Source organism: Hibiscus syriacus, unplaced genomic scaffold, assembly GCF_006381635.1.
Source record: "Hibiscus syriacus cultivar Baekdansim isolate YM2019G1 unplaced genomic scaffold, ASM638163v2 tig00111156_pilon, whole genome shotgun sequence".
NCBI lineage: Eukaryota > Viridiplantae > Streptophyta > Magnoliopsida > Malvales > Malvaceae > Hibiscus > Hibiscus syriacus.
In genome coordinates, this window is record NW_024063003.1 from 382,083 (window position 1) to 399,419 (window position 17,337).

At 28.4% G+C, this 17,337-nt stretch overlaps 1 protein-coding gene across 1 annotated transcript; it reads left to right on the forward strand.

The window, feature by feature from the left end:
• The first annotated feature begins 5,656 nt into the window (after positions 1 to 5,656).
• Positions 5,657 to 6,397, forward strand: LOC120154980 (protein MAINTENANCE OF MERISTEMS-like). Its single transcript, XM_039166578.1, has 2 exons — positions 5,657 to 5,704; positions 5,807 to 6,397. Exons 1-2 carry the CDS (start codon positions 5,657 to 5,659, stop codon positions 6,395 to 6,397), a joined length of 639 nt encoding a protein of 212 aa, XP_039022509.1.
• Positions 6,398 to 17,337: the final 10,940 nt, after the last annotated feature.

Here is a 17,337-nt window from a genome sequence, read left to right on the forward strand (position 1 = left end):
TGTATCGACACTTTTTAAATTTGTGTCGATACATTATGTTGACCTATTCTCTCATAAAATCGTTATATTTATATCGGTTACATTGTAAATTTACCTATTACATTATAATTATCGGTTTCGATGTAACATATGTGTCGATACTTTTTGAAAATGTATCGACACATGTGTTTCATTATTCTCTCATTATAATATAATTAATGATATATTATTCTTATTATAATAAATAATAAATATAATTTATAATAATTTTATTTTAATAAAATATAATAATCATAATTTTTTATTTATAAAATTTTAGATATAATATTTTAATAGTAATATTGACATAAATAATATTAAATAAATTATTCTAATATTTTAAAAATAATATTATTATTTTGTTAATAAATAATATTATTTTATTGTATTTAATGTTTATAATAAAGAATTTTTTTTAAAAAATTGTATAATTTTAATTTTATCATTAAAAAAAGTTTATTTTTATCGGTTTTGTTATTGTTGGGTTAATAAAACCAGTAAAAGATACCTAAAACATCAATATTTTTTAACATTTCCGGTAAAATTTCCAACAATAACAAAACCGGCAAAAAATAACAAAACCATTAGTACTTTACCTGTTTTGTTAAAATAATGATATTTTCGGTAATTTTTACTAGTTTTGTTATACACAACAATAACAAAACCGATATATTTTTACCCGGTAAAATGCAAATAATAACAAAATCAATAGAAATAATGATATTTTCGATATTTTTTACTGGTTTTGTTATGCACAATAATAACAAAACCGTTACCGATTTTATACCACTTTTTTTTAATCAATAACAAAATCTATACCACCTTTTTTTAAACAGTATATTAAACGCCTCATGTAAGCATTCCCCATTTATATTAAGTCTAAAAAAAAGTCAGGATTGTGACATACTGACAGGGGCAAACAAAAATCCGTTTGTCCCATCCTATTATGTTGCCATATTTATGTGTAACAGCTCTGTCCAAAATAGGATATTATTTAAGAAATATTTTTTATTTATAAAATTATATAAATTTAATATAAAATAGTTTTTCAACACTTTAATATTAAATAAAAAATTACTTTAAAAATAAAATTTAATAATATTTTTTTAGAAATTTTAATAATATATCAAGGTACAATTTTCTTTCAGTGTATTAATCACGGTAATAATAGATCAAATATAGATTCACACATTAATATATAATATACATAGATGTTTGGTGTAATGATAAGACACTTTTACTATTGAAAAAAAAAACTTAAATTTAAATCTTCAGTATAATATTATTTAAAAATTAATAATAAACTCCAAATATAAATGGTTATCTCCTTTGTCTTTTAAAAGATATAAAAGAAATTGAATACACAATTAATCAGGCAGTAAAACTGAGATGCAATATAGAGATAATTCAGTTTCCACGTACGAGGATGGACCACAATTATCATTTATTAATAAAAATATATTTTTAATGAACATTTTAAGTATAAAAATATATGAATTCACTAAATGAACTCAGTGATAAAAAAATATTTTTTTTAGTTATGAATTTGAGTAACTATGTTATCAATAATTAAAAAAGAATATAAATAAATATTACTTTATAAACACCTTATACTATTAACAATATAGAGAGATATGCAAATACGAATAACTTTTTAATTTATTAATTTGATACTATTAATTGACGGGCCAAGTTGGATAAAAATTAAACTTCGAACGATGAAAATAATAGGTTTTTTTGGCTTAATAGGATAAATGGGTAAATTATTTAGAAAAATAGAGTAAAGTAGAAGTTTATTTTAGGATTTACGGCATTTTCTACGGTATTCAATGGAACTCGTGACGAGTTTAAATAAAAAATATTTTTATTCAAACTCGTTACGTTGAAGTGATGAGTTTCAATAAAATATATATTTTATTAAATTTTATCACATTGAGATAGAAAGTTTGAATAAAAAATATTTTTTATTCACATGATGAGTTATAAGTTACTGTAGTAAATGTCGTAGATCTCAAAATAAACTTTTACATGTACTAAAAGGCTAATTTTTTTTGGTTTTGGCGTATTGGGCCAAAAAACCAAAATAATATGTGTTTTGGGCCTAGGCCTGATGAATAGAAACAATTGTCGATACTCTGCTTTCACATTTTGTGAGCTTAACACAGATTGATTTGAATCTAAGATTTTGTCCTAGAAAATTAAATTATAAAATTTTAGAGAATAAATTTTTAAAATTAAAAAAACAAAATATAAATTATAAATATAAATATAAAAATAATTAAATTATATAAAAATTTAAAATTTTCAAGAAAATGAATTTCAACTTGTCTCTTGAGGACATCCATTTGTTGAAGATACCTCCCTGCACTGCTAGAGCTGAACACAAAAAGGGAAATAGCTTTCTCAGAAGGTGTTGGGGAAACAGTAAAAGAATGAGGAGAGAATCTATGTTCAAGACAACCATTTTTGTGTCAAATCGATTGCTTCAAGTCATTTATAAAAGAGCAAATATACTAACAGAAGTTGGTTCAAGTGTTAAGTAGTTTGATATTGTTTAATTAAGGTCTTAGGTTCGAGTCCTTGTACATGCATAAAATCTCCACTGGGAGACTCACCCACCAATGTTAAGTGTACGACCTAAGTCGGTTTAAATTAGTCAATATAAAATCTTGAAACTCGAAGGCAACCAAAAAGGAAAAGATAGCGAAAACAAAACATAAAACTTAAAATTAATTAAATGTTAAATCAATACTCAAGTCTTTCAATTTCCTTTGAGTAAAAAAATAATGAAAATGAAGCTTCATATAAAAGAAAAGGGGGAAAATTATACACATGAATTGAGAGGAGAAAGGAAGAGGGGTAAATTATAGCCCTTTCATGGCATATATTCCATTTATAGCGAAAGATTCCTGGATAAGACAACCCTTTCATTTTCTTCCCTTGATTTTTTTTTATAAATATAAATTTTAGGTGTTACATAGTAGTATTTATTTGAAAGATTCTCAATTATCTGATAATGAATATCCAGACACTCTTATAATCGGCGTGTTCGAATCCAAAATCTTCAAAGAAAATAATCATCCATTAACTGTTAAAGTCGCTCGTTCCGTGCTCTTTTTAGAGTTAATTTACCTTGTATTATTTAGTTGGATGTTGAATTTGATTTTAACACTCTAAATTTATATTATTTTCTTTTTATTTTGAATTTAAAAACTGGAGTAGGTGTTTCAGCAGATTGGCTGATCCTTTTTCATAAGGACAATTTCTATATTTGTTTGAGAGCTAAACACGAGGATTCCTTTCATGTTTTCATTTAGGGTAAACTACACATAATGTCACCTAAGTAGGGGTTTAATAAAAAAGCAGGTCACTTTTTCTTTTAAAAGTACCAAACATATCATCATTTAAAATATTGGTACAAACGTGTGATTAAAATTGAAATAATAGTCTAATATGATATGGTTACCGTCACGGATGGACACAATGTTGTATGTTATGGGATATACTTCTAAAATTTTAAGGAGTAAAAATAGAATATCAATTGAAAATACAAAGAAAAATATATAAAATATATGATAATTTAAAATTTTCAAGGAGCGATTGTCTCATCTGTTCCCCTCTATCCATCTCTAGTATGGTATAATAACACTTTTAGTCCCCAAAACTTATACATTCGATCATTTTTATCCTAATTTGAAACAATTCAATAAAGTTAATCCTTCATATTTAAACTTCTATCAATTCAATAATTTTTTTGGCAATATTATCAAATGAAGCGAGTCCATCGGATCAAAGTGATAGTTGAATAATTGATCTAGAAAAAGAACAAGTAGTTTAAGAGAAAATTAAAGATTATTTGATGATTGTTTTTTAAGATGAATGATTAAATTTATTAAATTGTTTCAAATTATGACTAAATTAATTGACTGGGGGCAATCTTAAAAAAATTATTAAATTATTTTAAAAATTATCAGACACTTAAAAAACTGAGGGGAATGTCATTACCCCATTTTAGAAAAAAAACATTAACGTTGGTAATAAGATATTCTCACGAGGGCTATGATAACAAAGTAAACGTGAAATTACAAATCCAAAAACGATTACCCTAATAATGATATTTTGGTGAACCAAACGTCACCTTAATGTTTAACCATTTCTCACTTTGAAATTACATTTTTTGTTTTGATCATCCGATTTTTCTCTCTAAAAATTATCCTAATGTTAGGTTTCATTTCTATTTTGATCTTCCTTCGTTATATTTGATCATTAATTTAATGAAAATGTTGATGTAGTATAGTTTAATGATAGTTTTAGTACTCAAAACATACACGTTCCATCAAATTGGACTTAATTAAAAAATAATTCAATAAATTTCTAATGTTTAAATTTAATAATTAATAATTTACTAACAATAGATTGGTCTACTGAGATGATACATTAAATCTTTTAAACAAAACCAAAAGTCCAGTAAATATGCATAAGAGCTGGAAGAAATCAGGGGCAGGGGGCAATTTTTTTACCATTAAAGAATATTGGGGCAATTTCCTATTTAGGTCTTTAATTATTGATTTATTTTCATTTTGCACCCCATTTTTATTATTAATTGTACTTTGCCCCCATTGAGTTAAAATCTTGATTCCGTTTAATTAACATTATAAACTAAATAGAGTTCTCACTTCTCCCTTTGGGTTTTTTGGATTTCTGGGGAAAAAAAATTAATTCCGCCACCGATGGCATTTAAAACCGAAGGGAGAAATCCTAAAAACCCAAAAGAAGAAGTGAGAACTCTATTTGAAACTAATTTTAATTAACATATATTCTAAAAAATATTTTTAGTTCCACCACCAATGTTATTCTAATTTTTTTCAACATTATAAACTAAATCTCGGTAGAAACTGAAGTGTCAATCATTGGGAAAAAAAACTGAAAGGGAAGTCTTATGTGTTCTTTGTTCACTCAGTATGAGAAAACTTCATCTGCGGTTGCTACTTACTAGCAACGTGGACGTTTCTGCGTCATCAAATTGGGCTGATGACTAACCGATACTGCCTTTTAAGGCCAAATTGGCCCATTACGGTACCGGGAAAATAATTTGGTTCATTAGGGCACCCAAACATCTCATTTGGATCTATGATAAATTGAGCAGTCCGGTCAGGTGGGTCCCAGTTGGGTCGGGTGGGCCCCAGTTGGGTCAGGTGAGCCCCAATCGTGTCAGGTGGGCTCCACATCCGGGATAAAAAAATATTTTTAAGGGACTCATCACTCTGGCGTGACGAGTCCCACTACTTTTTTTTTAATTTCGAATTTTTTTAAAAGAAAATTAAAAAAATAATATTGTAATGGCTATGGAACTCGTCACGCCATCGTGACAGGTTCCAACAGGTATAATTAGATTTTTTGAAAGTTGGATTGACCGTTATTCAACGATCGATTTTTTTTTAAAAAAATCAATAGAACTCATCACGCCAGTGTGACAAGTTCCAACGGCTATTTTCAGTTTGAAAAAAACCAGTCGTTGGGTAGAGTAGTATAAATAGATGTTTAGGTTGGATTGATTTTCACCTGTAATCAAACATTCTACTGAGAGCAAAAACTTTTGCGTTGAAGAATTTGTGTTGAAATAGCCTAATGAGAAGAAATGTTACGTCTTGATGAAGTTCATATTTCGTTGATTGAGTTGACAACGGTAAGTTTAATTTGTTTTATTTCATTTTAGTTTTGACAAAATTATAGTATTAATAATATTTATTTATGTAATTGTATTAAATAATTTAATTTCAAATTGTAGCGAGAAGAACGAACCATTCGTCGTCAAGGAATGACTAATGAAGAGCCACATGAGCGGCTGGTGATATCTCTTTCACAATCAAGATTATATGGAGCGACATTTCTTCGCGGATTTAAGGTGATGCCGACACTGATGTCTGCGTTAATTGAGCGTTGGAGGCCTGAAACGCATACGTTTCATTTACCTTGTGGTGAAGTGACGATAACTTTGGAAGATGCCGCATATCAACTTGATGTTCCGATTAATGGTATGCCATTGGTGTTTTGCAACACTTATAAGGTAAATGTTCTTATTTCAAATTTATTGGGAAAAGATGCTCCAACCGATGTCATTGATGGGTTGCGGGTACGAATGACGTGGTTGGAAAGAGAATTTAGAGTAGCTGAACAATCAACGGAGCAAGAGGTGATATATGCAGCTCGAGCATATCTTTTGACGTTGATTGGAGGGATTTTGCTACCGGATAAATCGGGCAATTTGGTGCACACCCAATATCTTCCGATAATGGAAGATTTCGCTGTATGTCGCCAATATAGTTGTGGTTCTACAATTTTGGCGTTTTGTATTGTGAACTATGTAAGGCGACCGTAGTCGTTAGAGGAAAAAAACGGATGTAGCAGGTTATTTAGTTTTGCTCCAATCATGGGCATGGTATCATCTCCAGTTTATGACGCCTATTACATCAGTTTCTATGGGGTTTCCTCTCGCCGCAAGGTAAATTAATATATTTAAAGTTTTTATATTTTATAATATATTTAAATATTTTGAAAATGACAATAAATAACTTAATTTTTTTATATGGAAACACCGAATAATCAATACAAAGTTATCGGGTGCAACCAAAATAGATATTCAGATGAGAATTGATATCGTTGATACACATGCGGTAAATTTTCATATTTTTTGCATTAACTTTGAAGTTGTAATATTAATTGCTTAATTATACTAACATAATACTTTTGACAATTTAATTGGATTAGTTATTATGAGTCAGATATCCAACGGTGTCTACCGCCAATGTTCTTTGAAGGAGCGGACACATGGTGTGCCATAACACTATTGCTCCATTTCGCAATTGTTGAGATCCAAATAGTGCACATTGGCACCAATGTTATGATTGTGGATTCATTGACTAAATGACTAGTTCCTAAGACATTCATTGACCATGTTAGTGAAATGGGAGTAGTCGTGAAGCCCTTGTATAGCGGATGATTAGTCATACATATATGAATATATGTCTTGCACATTTATGTTTGTTTGATACTCTAGATATCGTTGTTTGTTTGGATTTCGTTTATCTATGAATAATATTTCAGTTATGCATATTTTGTTATGATTATAGATGTTGGATCTTATTTTAAGATATTGTCAGATAAGATATTTTCGGGTGACTGTCTTATTAAATTGTGTCTGTTTGAATTGGATTGACCTATAATACTTGGAAGGAATTGGGACTTTTTTAGGCCCGTGACCGCCATGATTCTGTCGATTTAATTCTTACGAAGTTGTGACTTGTATATTACATTATTTAAGTGAGCTCAAATTATGTTAATATGTTATATACTAGTCATATATGAATCAAGTGGGAGAATGTTAGAAATTTTGATTTATAATATTGATTCATATAATTTAAGTAATTGATAAGTGTTGTTGTTGTACACGCGGTGATGATTAGTGTAGTATTGAGGAGGCAATTATCGGATGTATATCCCTCCACCTTATACCGTGAAAATATAAGTTTTAGGGGTGTTACGTGTAACTGAAAAAGTATAGGGGCTTTTCCGTTATTATGGTTTTTCGATTATTTTGTGATTTAAAAAGAATAGTGAAATCAGTTTTTTAAAATCTCACGTAGCAGATAGTTTTTTTTCTCAAGCCTCTTTATTTTTCTCTTAAAAAAGAAAACAATAACACTCTTTGTTTTGGGGTTCTGATTCTTTCATCAAGAATCAAATTAATTTTGATATCATCACAAGGCGAATTAAGGATTATACAGCATTGGGATTGGATAACATTTATTATTTCTTGCTTTTAGGATATTCAACTATCATAATGGAATCATAAAGTAGGTTTTCATTTCTTTACTGTAATTCTTAATAATTATGTCATGAGTTTGATTTGGTTGATTTAATTACCCTATCAAGATCCTTATGTGTCAATTGGTTCTGCATGTAAGATTTATTGATTTTAACATATCATTCTAAAAATAAAATAAATGATGAATCTTAAATTATTTAAAAGATTATATATATATAATTTAAATCCAAAAAAATCTTGAGCATGCATGTAAAGATCAAATGTTGTCCCCGATGCGTTCTTAGAAATCTCTCTGATGTACCCAATTAATTCCAATCGTACTCTTTAATCATGGGATATCCCCGGTACATACCCAAGTTGTATGCATCACGTACCCATCTCGGGACGTACTTCGTATGACACTGAATTGTTGTACCCGTGCTACATAGTTTACTGAACTAACACATGTAAGTTAAAAATATAGTTCTCACTTTTCCATTTCAGTTCTTAGGATTTCTTCTACCTTTCCTGCATACTTTTTTAACTTTTGATATTTGTTTAAGAGATTTAATATCTCATCCAATTAGACTAATTGATTGTTGCTATATTATTAATTATTAAAGAATTATTAAATTTTAATATTTGAAATATATTGAATTATTTTGAACTAGAACCAATTTGATAGAATGTGCAAGTTTTGAGGGCTAAACTATTATTAAATTATATCACATTACCATTTTCTTTTTATCGACATTTAAATATAACAACGGGAGATCAAAATAAAAAAAAAAAAAATGAAACCTAACATTAGGTGTAATTTGATGAAAAAAGTTGGATGAGAAAAACTAAAATGCAAGAATAGGTGGGTGACCAAACAAGTAGTTTATCCAAAAATTTATTTGACTAAATTTTAAGTATTATAGGTGAAAGTAATATAAAGAAAAATAATCAATTTCAAAGTGGGAAAGCGTTAAACACTGAAATGGCACTTGGTTCATGAAAAAATCGTTAAAATTTTAAATTATTAAATATTTTATATCTTTCTTTATATTTTCAATTAATAATATATTTTTCTCTTAAAATTTTATAAATTTGTAAAATTTTATAAATTATCTCCCCTAATTTTTTTTATATTTGTCTCATAGCATATAATATTGAGTTTGTCCCTGACAATAGTCATATCACATTAGAATATCGTTCTAGTTTTAACGACATGTTTGTACTAATATTTAAGTGATGACATGTTTCTACCAATATTTTAATTGATGACATGTTTGTAACTTTTAAGGGAAAAGATTTGTGCTTGTTATTTAGGGGTGTAAAAAGTTGACTCGATCTGTAAAATTGACTGAAACCGACTCGAGTCAAAACTGTTTTTGACCTGGGTTGTGGCAATCCGAAACCAACTTGAGTTGGAACTGGTGTTGACCTGAACCCGAGTTGGACCTGTAAATTGTAGATCTGAACCCGACCTAAACCCGAATTAAACCAAAAATATGATACCCGAACTGGAACTGCATCCGACTGATATGAACCCGAACCCGAGATTGACCTGGTAAATAACTAGTATTACCCGATCTGTTTTCAACCTGACTTAGTATGAACTTGACATGTAATTGACTCAACCTGTAAATGATCTGACATGTTGTTAAAGTGATTTGATATTGTCTAGACTTATAAGTAATAAGTTACAATTAATATAATTATGTTATTTTAAATTTGTAATAAACTTATGATAATTAAATTAATATAATTACTTTTTAAAATTTAGTTTTTTTATATTAATTATAATTTTTATATTTTAAATTTGATTTTTATATTAATTCTAATTATTTATATTATTTATAATTCTTATATTTTAAATTTTATTTATAATCACTAAGTTAAATTTAAATATTATCTTATTGAACATGATTTTATTAAATTATATAAATTGAGTTAAAATATTCATAAATCTAATTTAATTTTAATGTTAAAATTGATTAACAATTTAATTATAACTTAACTTGAAATTTTAAAATAAAAATATATTAGTTGAAATGATGAACTTAGTAAAGATTTAAAACTTGAATAACATTACAAATACTAAAACAAAAAAATTATAAATAAAGTTAATTTTATTACACTTGAAAACACTAAAATTATAATAAAATCAACTAAACAAAATAAATTTATATTAGAATAAATGATCTCAGATCTTATAGCTAAAATTTTCCAAGGCTAAAAGCCTAACTATAGTACCAGAAATATAATCATCAAGCCATTATACCTAAATGTTGTCAACATGTTTAATTATAGGCAACTTTCTAGCTTTAAAAGTCAAAATGTCACCAACATAATTCTACATGAGTAACTATTTAGATAAGAATTTATAAAGTTCAAAAATTGATTTAAGTAAGACCAACAACAATAATTTACAAGGCATCAGTGAGTAATAGACAACAACAACCGACAAGCATCAATGTACCAATTCAGCAAGCATCATTGCATCAATTCAGCAAGTATCCTGCAACAATAATTTAGTCCTTAAAATTATATTTGCATCTGAAATTGACCCATACTTATTACTTATTTCTATTTTTTAATTGGCCCATAACTTTTTAAATGGTATAATTTAGTACTTTTTTGCATTAATTTAAACCTCACAATTTAAAATTATTTTGATTTGATCCCTCATCAATGTGTGTTGCTTAATTTATTTAAATTTTTATTTGTAATTTCATATTTGTTCAATTTAGTCCTTCAAATTATATTTGCATATGAAATTAACCCATACTTATTACTTATTTCTATTTTTTAATTGGCCCATAACTTTTTAAATGGGTATAATTTAGTACTTTTTGTATTAATTTAAACCTCACAATTTAAAATTATTTCGATTTGATCCCTCATCAATGTGTGTTGTTTAATTTATTTAAATTTTTATTTGTAATTTCATATTTGATCAATCTAGTCCTCCAAATTATATTTGCATCTGAAATTAACCCATACTTATTACTTATTTATATTTTTTAATTGGTCCATGACTTTTTGTGTATAATTTAGTACTTTTTGTATTAATTTCAACCTCACAATTTAAAATTATTTCGATTTGATCCCTCATCAATGTGTGTTGTTTAATTTATTTAAATTTTAATTTGTAATTTCATATTGTTCAATTTAATTCTTAAATTTGTATTTTTCATAAAATTGAACCATGATTATTTATATTCTTAGTAATTTACTCTAAATCATATACAATTACAAATTACAATTTAACGTTCGCGAAAGACGAAAATAATTAATTCAAAAATAAAAATTAATCCGATTTGAACTCAATCTGTATCTGATAGAGATCCGACCTGAATTTTATCTGCCAATGATGTGACCCGATCAGAACGTGATCCGCCTGAAGTCAATCCGAACCTGAATTAACCTGCTTTTTTAACTGCTCCGGACTTGAACTGGCATTGATCCGAACTAAAAGTAACCCGAACTGTACCTGGTGTCAAATCAACCTGAAAATGACCTGGACCCGACCTAATCCGAGTCGAAGCCTCAAATTTACCTGACTTTATCTGTATCCGATTTTACCCGAACTGATAGGATCCGACTGAAACCTGAACGATTACCCGATTTTACATCCCTATTGTTATTAAACCCCTAATTAGGTGACATTTGGTGTAGTACCCAAAAAGAAAACATAAAAGAAATCGTCTTTGCTTAGCTCTCAAACAAATATAGCAAATTTGTCCTTATGAAAAAGTATCAGCCAATCTGCCTATCTTAATTCGATTTACAGCCAAACGGACAAATAAAGAAGAAAGAAAAGCCAGGCTGCTGAAACACCTACACATAAAATTTTCAAAATTATAAAGAAAATAATATAAGGTTAGAGTGCTAAAATCGAAGTTGACATCCAACTGGATAATATAAGGTGAATTAACTTTTAGTGGAAAAAGCATCAAATAAGTAATTTTAGTAATTAAGGAATGATTTTTTTTTAGAGGTTTTCAGTCCAAATATAAAAATTGTAAGTATATATTAACGTTTATTATTACATTATTGAAAATCTTCGAATAAATATTATCTTGTAATATCTTGAATTTGTATGAAATAAATCTCTTAAGAGAAGAAAATGAACAGAGTTGTCTTAATCAGAAATCTTTGGCTATAAATGGACCCATGAAAGGCTATCACTTCACCCCTCTTCCTTTCTCCTCTCAATTACCCCCCCCAAAACACCCAACCACCACCACCACCACCATCTTTTCTTTATATGAAGCTTCATTTCCATTATTTTTGTCACTCAAACGAAACTGGAAGAGTTGGGTCATTAATTTGTAATTTTATGTTTTTTTTTGCTCTCTTTCATAAATCATAATTGTGACTGCCGGAGGTCTCCCACGGAAACTTCTCTCAACCTGGTGTTGGGGCAGCCTACTATCCTACCTCCTCTTTATTCCATTACATATGGGAATAGGGTCATCTAATTCTTTCATAAATGACTTGAAGCAATCAGTTTGACACAAAAATGGTTGTCTCCAACTAAGGTTTTGCTCCTGATTCTTTCAAGTGTTTTTTTAAGCATCTGCTCATAAAATTATTCCCTTTTTGTGTTCAACTCTAACAGTGCAGGAGAGGAATGTACAACTCATGGATGTCCCGAAGGAACTACTGAATAGTTGTTTCCTAAAAAATTAAATTTTCATATAATTTAAATTTGTATTTATAATTTATTTTTATATCTAAAATTTTATAAATTCAATTTTTAAAATTTTATAAATTCATCTTTCTATAATAAGATAGTGTGTCATTCGCTGAATCAATTCTGTATGTCTTGAGCTCTCAAAATTTTGAAACAGTGTATTCACCCAAGATGAGAATATTTTCTATTCATCAGGCCCAGGCCCAAACTATATATTATTCTCATTGTTCAGGTTTAGTTTTTATCCAACTTGGCCCGTCAATTAATAGTATTATATTAATAAATTAAAAAGTTATTTGTATTTATGTATATCTATATTTTTTAATAGTATAAAATACTATAAGATAATATTTATTTAGAATATTTTTATTATTATACATATCTATAAACATAAATACTAAAATTTAAAACTTATAAGATAACCAACATTCATTATTATTATTAAAATCGATTAATGAGTTGACATATCTTTATACTTAAATTTCCGTTAAAAATATTTTTTCATTAATAAATGATAATTCTAGCCCTCCTAGCACGTGGAAACTGAATTATCTTTATATTGAATGTTATATCAAATATTTAAATTTAAGTTTTTTAATAATAAAAGTATCTGATCATTATATCAAACATTTATATTCAATAACGGATAAATAAAAGTATATTTTAGGATAGATACATATATAATAATAACATAAAAAAATTATATGCGACGAATAAAATTATAGGGTGAATATTTTCAATAAAATAAACAACTAAAATAAAAAATTCAAATTCCAGTTGAGTACATACCCACTATATATATATATATATATATATATATATATATATAAATAAGTTTGGATCAGGGTGGTTCCTCCAGTTTAAGGTCATGGCATACCTAAGACTCAATTAGGATTTACAGATTGCCTACAAGAGTGACGGTGGTAGAATTCGAACTTGGCCTTACAAGCTCTCAAGTTCATGAATCCTAACCATTTATATCAATACTCGTTCGCCTACCACTATATATGTTGATTATATTATTAATTGTTAATCAATATTTGATATGTTATCACTGTGTCATTTATACGCCGAAAGGAAATCACACCTGGGGATGCGCATGGTCGGGTTTGAATAACCCGATTCCACCTGAAATTTTTATATCTTTCACCCAATGTAACCTGATCTGAAAAGTATATCCTCCACCCGACTAGAATTCGACCTAAGTTTTGAGAGAAAATCCAAAAATTATTATTTTTATTCAATAAAAATTGTGATTTAATTGAAAAAAATATATAGAGGGGTATTATTGTAATTATTCCTAAATATATAATATAATTATATTTTTTCCCAGGTCGGGTCAGGCCGGATATTTTTCACCCTAAACCCGAATCCAACCAAACCTGAACATCACCTTTAAAAACATGACATGACCCGAACCCGAAATTTAAAAAATGATCCAATCGAGTCGGGTTGGGTCGGAACCCGTCAGGTTTGAGTCCTATGCCCATCCCTCTAATCACACCTTGATTCATTATTAAAATCTACTTCTAAAAAATATTTTTATTAAATATCAAAGAGTTGAAATTTTATTTACATTAAATTATATAATTTTATTGAATTATATAAAAATAGAAAATATTTCTTAAATAATATCTTTTTGGACCTAGCTGTTGCACATAGATATGGCAATGGAATAGGATGGAACAAACGGATTTCTGTTTGTCTTTGTCTGGAGACCGACCCATTTTAGTTTTAAAAATAAAATAAAAAATAAACTAGAAATGAAAATAAGAAATAACTTAATTGCAGTCCAAACAATGTTCCAAAATAAAAATAGTTCAAAAATAAAATATTTTAATAATTATATCAGATTCTACAACCCGAGTTTAGAAAACAAAAAGTTCAATATTTTCTACCTGAGAATTCAATTATAAAACAAACAAAAAACATGAGCATATTTTTAATCCATACAAGATAAAGCTTTTTACAATTTCAATGATTATGGATGCATAATGATCATTAGTTTGCAACTTCCTATCACATTTGTGTGAAATTTAAAAAAATCACATCTTTGCTTGAATTGATATTAACTATAAACATGATTAAGGATAATGTTAAAACTATATATTTTTACGTACGACTAATTAATCATATAATAATTATTATATAATGTTAATACTAAATTATTAAATTTATATTTAATAATATTATTATTATTAATATATAAAAATTATACATCATAATACATTAAATGTATACGTATAATTAATCATTGAATTTAATTCAATTTAATAATTAATATAGGTTGGAATATTGATTCTTTTATTTCTGATAACATAGGAACATATGATAGCTTTGGGTTGTCCTAAGATTCGTCTTTACTAGGTGGTTCTTAGAAATCATTGTTTGACATTTATATAGTAAATAATTGCTTCGCTTTGTTGTCGTTTTGTTTTAAATTTATTATTAATGTCAATTTATATACCGGCAGCATCCGACTATGCCCTCTGATAAACAGTATATGCCGGTGAGTTTATTAATAAAACATTGTACATGTGTAAGTTTATTGATATTTCTTTTACTAAAGTTCTTTTGAATTTGGTTATGCTTCATTGGGGTTCAGAAGAAGTATTGTTTAAATGCTATTTGTATCATTGTGAAAGAAAAAACTGTGATTAATTTGGTTTTGCAATATTTGAAGAGCTTTAGTCGATGGAAGGGTGATTAACTCAAAGTTTTTCTATGAAAGATTTTAATATTTTATTTTATTTATAAAACTTTTGTCGGCTCTTACAATTATATTAGTACTAGGGTAAAAAAACATAAAATTGGAGCAGGGGTCGGGCCCCCCTCGAGCCCCAAGGGCCCTCCACCTCTGAATGTTATGATACATGTATATATAATGTACATTGCACTTATGCATCCGTTACATATATATATATATATATATATATATTTGAAATAAATACATGTTCATTCTATTAATAAGTTCATTTGTAGAGTTTTGACGGTGTGGACTTAAACAGAGCGGTTTAAAAAGCCTGCAATCATAAACGGTCTTGAATTTTAAGGCCGTGGCCCGTCCATTTAACCCTGGGCTAAACGGACTTACTCGCGGCCGTTAAATAATAATAATTTTAAATGTTTTAAATGCAATAAAAAATAATATTCTAACTTGCTACACCTTTAAATAACATCATAACACTATTAAGTCTCAATAAGTCTAAAATAAATAACATCATAACACCATTAAATCTCAATAAGTTTAAAATAAATAACACCAATAAGTCTCAATAAGTCTAAATAAAATCAACATCAATAATATCAATGTTTTTTTGAATCCTTGGATGTAGTTGAATCTTCCATTTTTCCAATCACCAGAGACTTGTCCACTTCATCTACATATAAGAAAAATCATAATATATTAGATAGTTTAAATTTTGAAATCAAAAGTAAATTTATAAAGAAACAATTATTAAACATTAAGAATTGTAATATTTACCTTCAACCTCAAATTCTAACCACCAATTTTGATTCATATCAAAGATTGAACATTTTCCGGAAGGAGACAACTTCGGTACATATCAAAAGTAAATTTTGATTGCGGGTATACTCTTCTTTGGGAGCATTGTCTGCTACAAGGTCCCTGAATTCTGGTTTTATTTGCTGTTTTCCACTTTTACTGTCCTCACTGTTAGGGGTGTAAACGAGCCGAGTCGAGCTCGAGTATTGCCGAGCTCGACTCGAACTCGAAAACTTTAAATATAGCTCGGCTCGAAAACTCACGAGCCTAAATTTTCAAGCTCGACTCGAACTCGAAAGATAATATTGAAACTCGACTCAAACTCGAAAAGGCTCGAACTCAAAAAAAATTCATGAGCTCAATTGAAGCTCGAGACTCGAGCTCGATTGAAGCTCGATTCAAGCTCGATTCAAGCTCGATTCAAGCTCGAACTCGATTCAAGCTCGAACTCGATTCAAGCTCGAATTTGAGCTCGAATCAAGCTCGATTTTGAGCTCGATTCAAGCTCAAACTCGATTCAAACTCGAACTCAATTCAAGCTCGAACTCAAATTTGAACCTACAAAATCTTATATTACATTTAAATATATAAATAATTTTCTCTTTAATCAACCATCACCAATACATTTTTTTTGATAATATAACTCATTTTAGAAACTTTATAGGATGCATACAAGAGTAGTTATGGTTGTAGAACAGGTTCTAAACACATAAGATCAAACATGTGCCCACAGCAGGCACCTATTTACAATCCTCCCCAAAGCAAAACAACAACTTTTGCCATAAAAAGTGTTTCAAAACTCAAAATACAAAGGCAAATCTTCCATAGAAAACACAAAATCCAGCAACAAAATATTCCAATCTACCTGTTCATGTATCACAAAACTCAAATTCACAAAAAAAATAACAGTAACATATCCAAGCTTCCATACATAGCACCTTACTTACTTTGTTCGTTTATGATTTCAGGTTCTAAGAAATCATCACACACCTTTGATCTTCTTGGTCTCTTAAAGGCTTGGAAAGGTTTTCAACCTCAACTTCTTTGTGTGTTGTCAAGTAGGTTCAGAAGCTTCTATATTGCACTTTCTTTGTTATGTTCATCATCATTCACAAAAACTCTTCAACTCTTGAACACCAATGGGTTGAAGAACTTGTGGTTCACTACACATATCTAAAAATACAAGTGACAATATAAATAAAAATTAAAGGAATATTTATTTAAAGAAAACAAACTCATAAACAAACTCACCAGAGGGGAAAGGTACTATTCGGTCGTGGGCCGGGACATGAAAGTATAGTCAAAGTTCGCCAACACACAGAC

Excerpts from the sequence above, each read along its gene's own strand:
- LOC120154980 (XM_039166578.1), top strand. The coding sequence starts at position 5,657 with ATGTTACGTCTTGATGAAGTTCATATTTCGTTGATTGAGTTGACAACG. Across the intron at positions 5,705-5,806 it reads CGTTGATTGAGTTGACAACG|CGAGAAGAACGAACCATTCG; the intron begins GTAAGTTTAATT and ends TTCAAATTGTAG.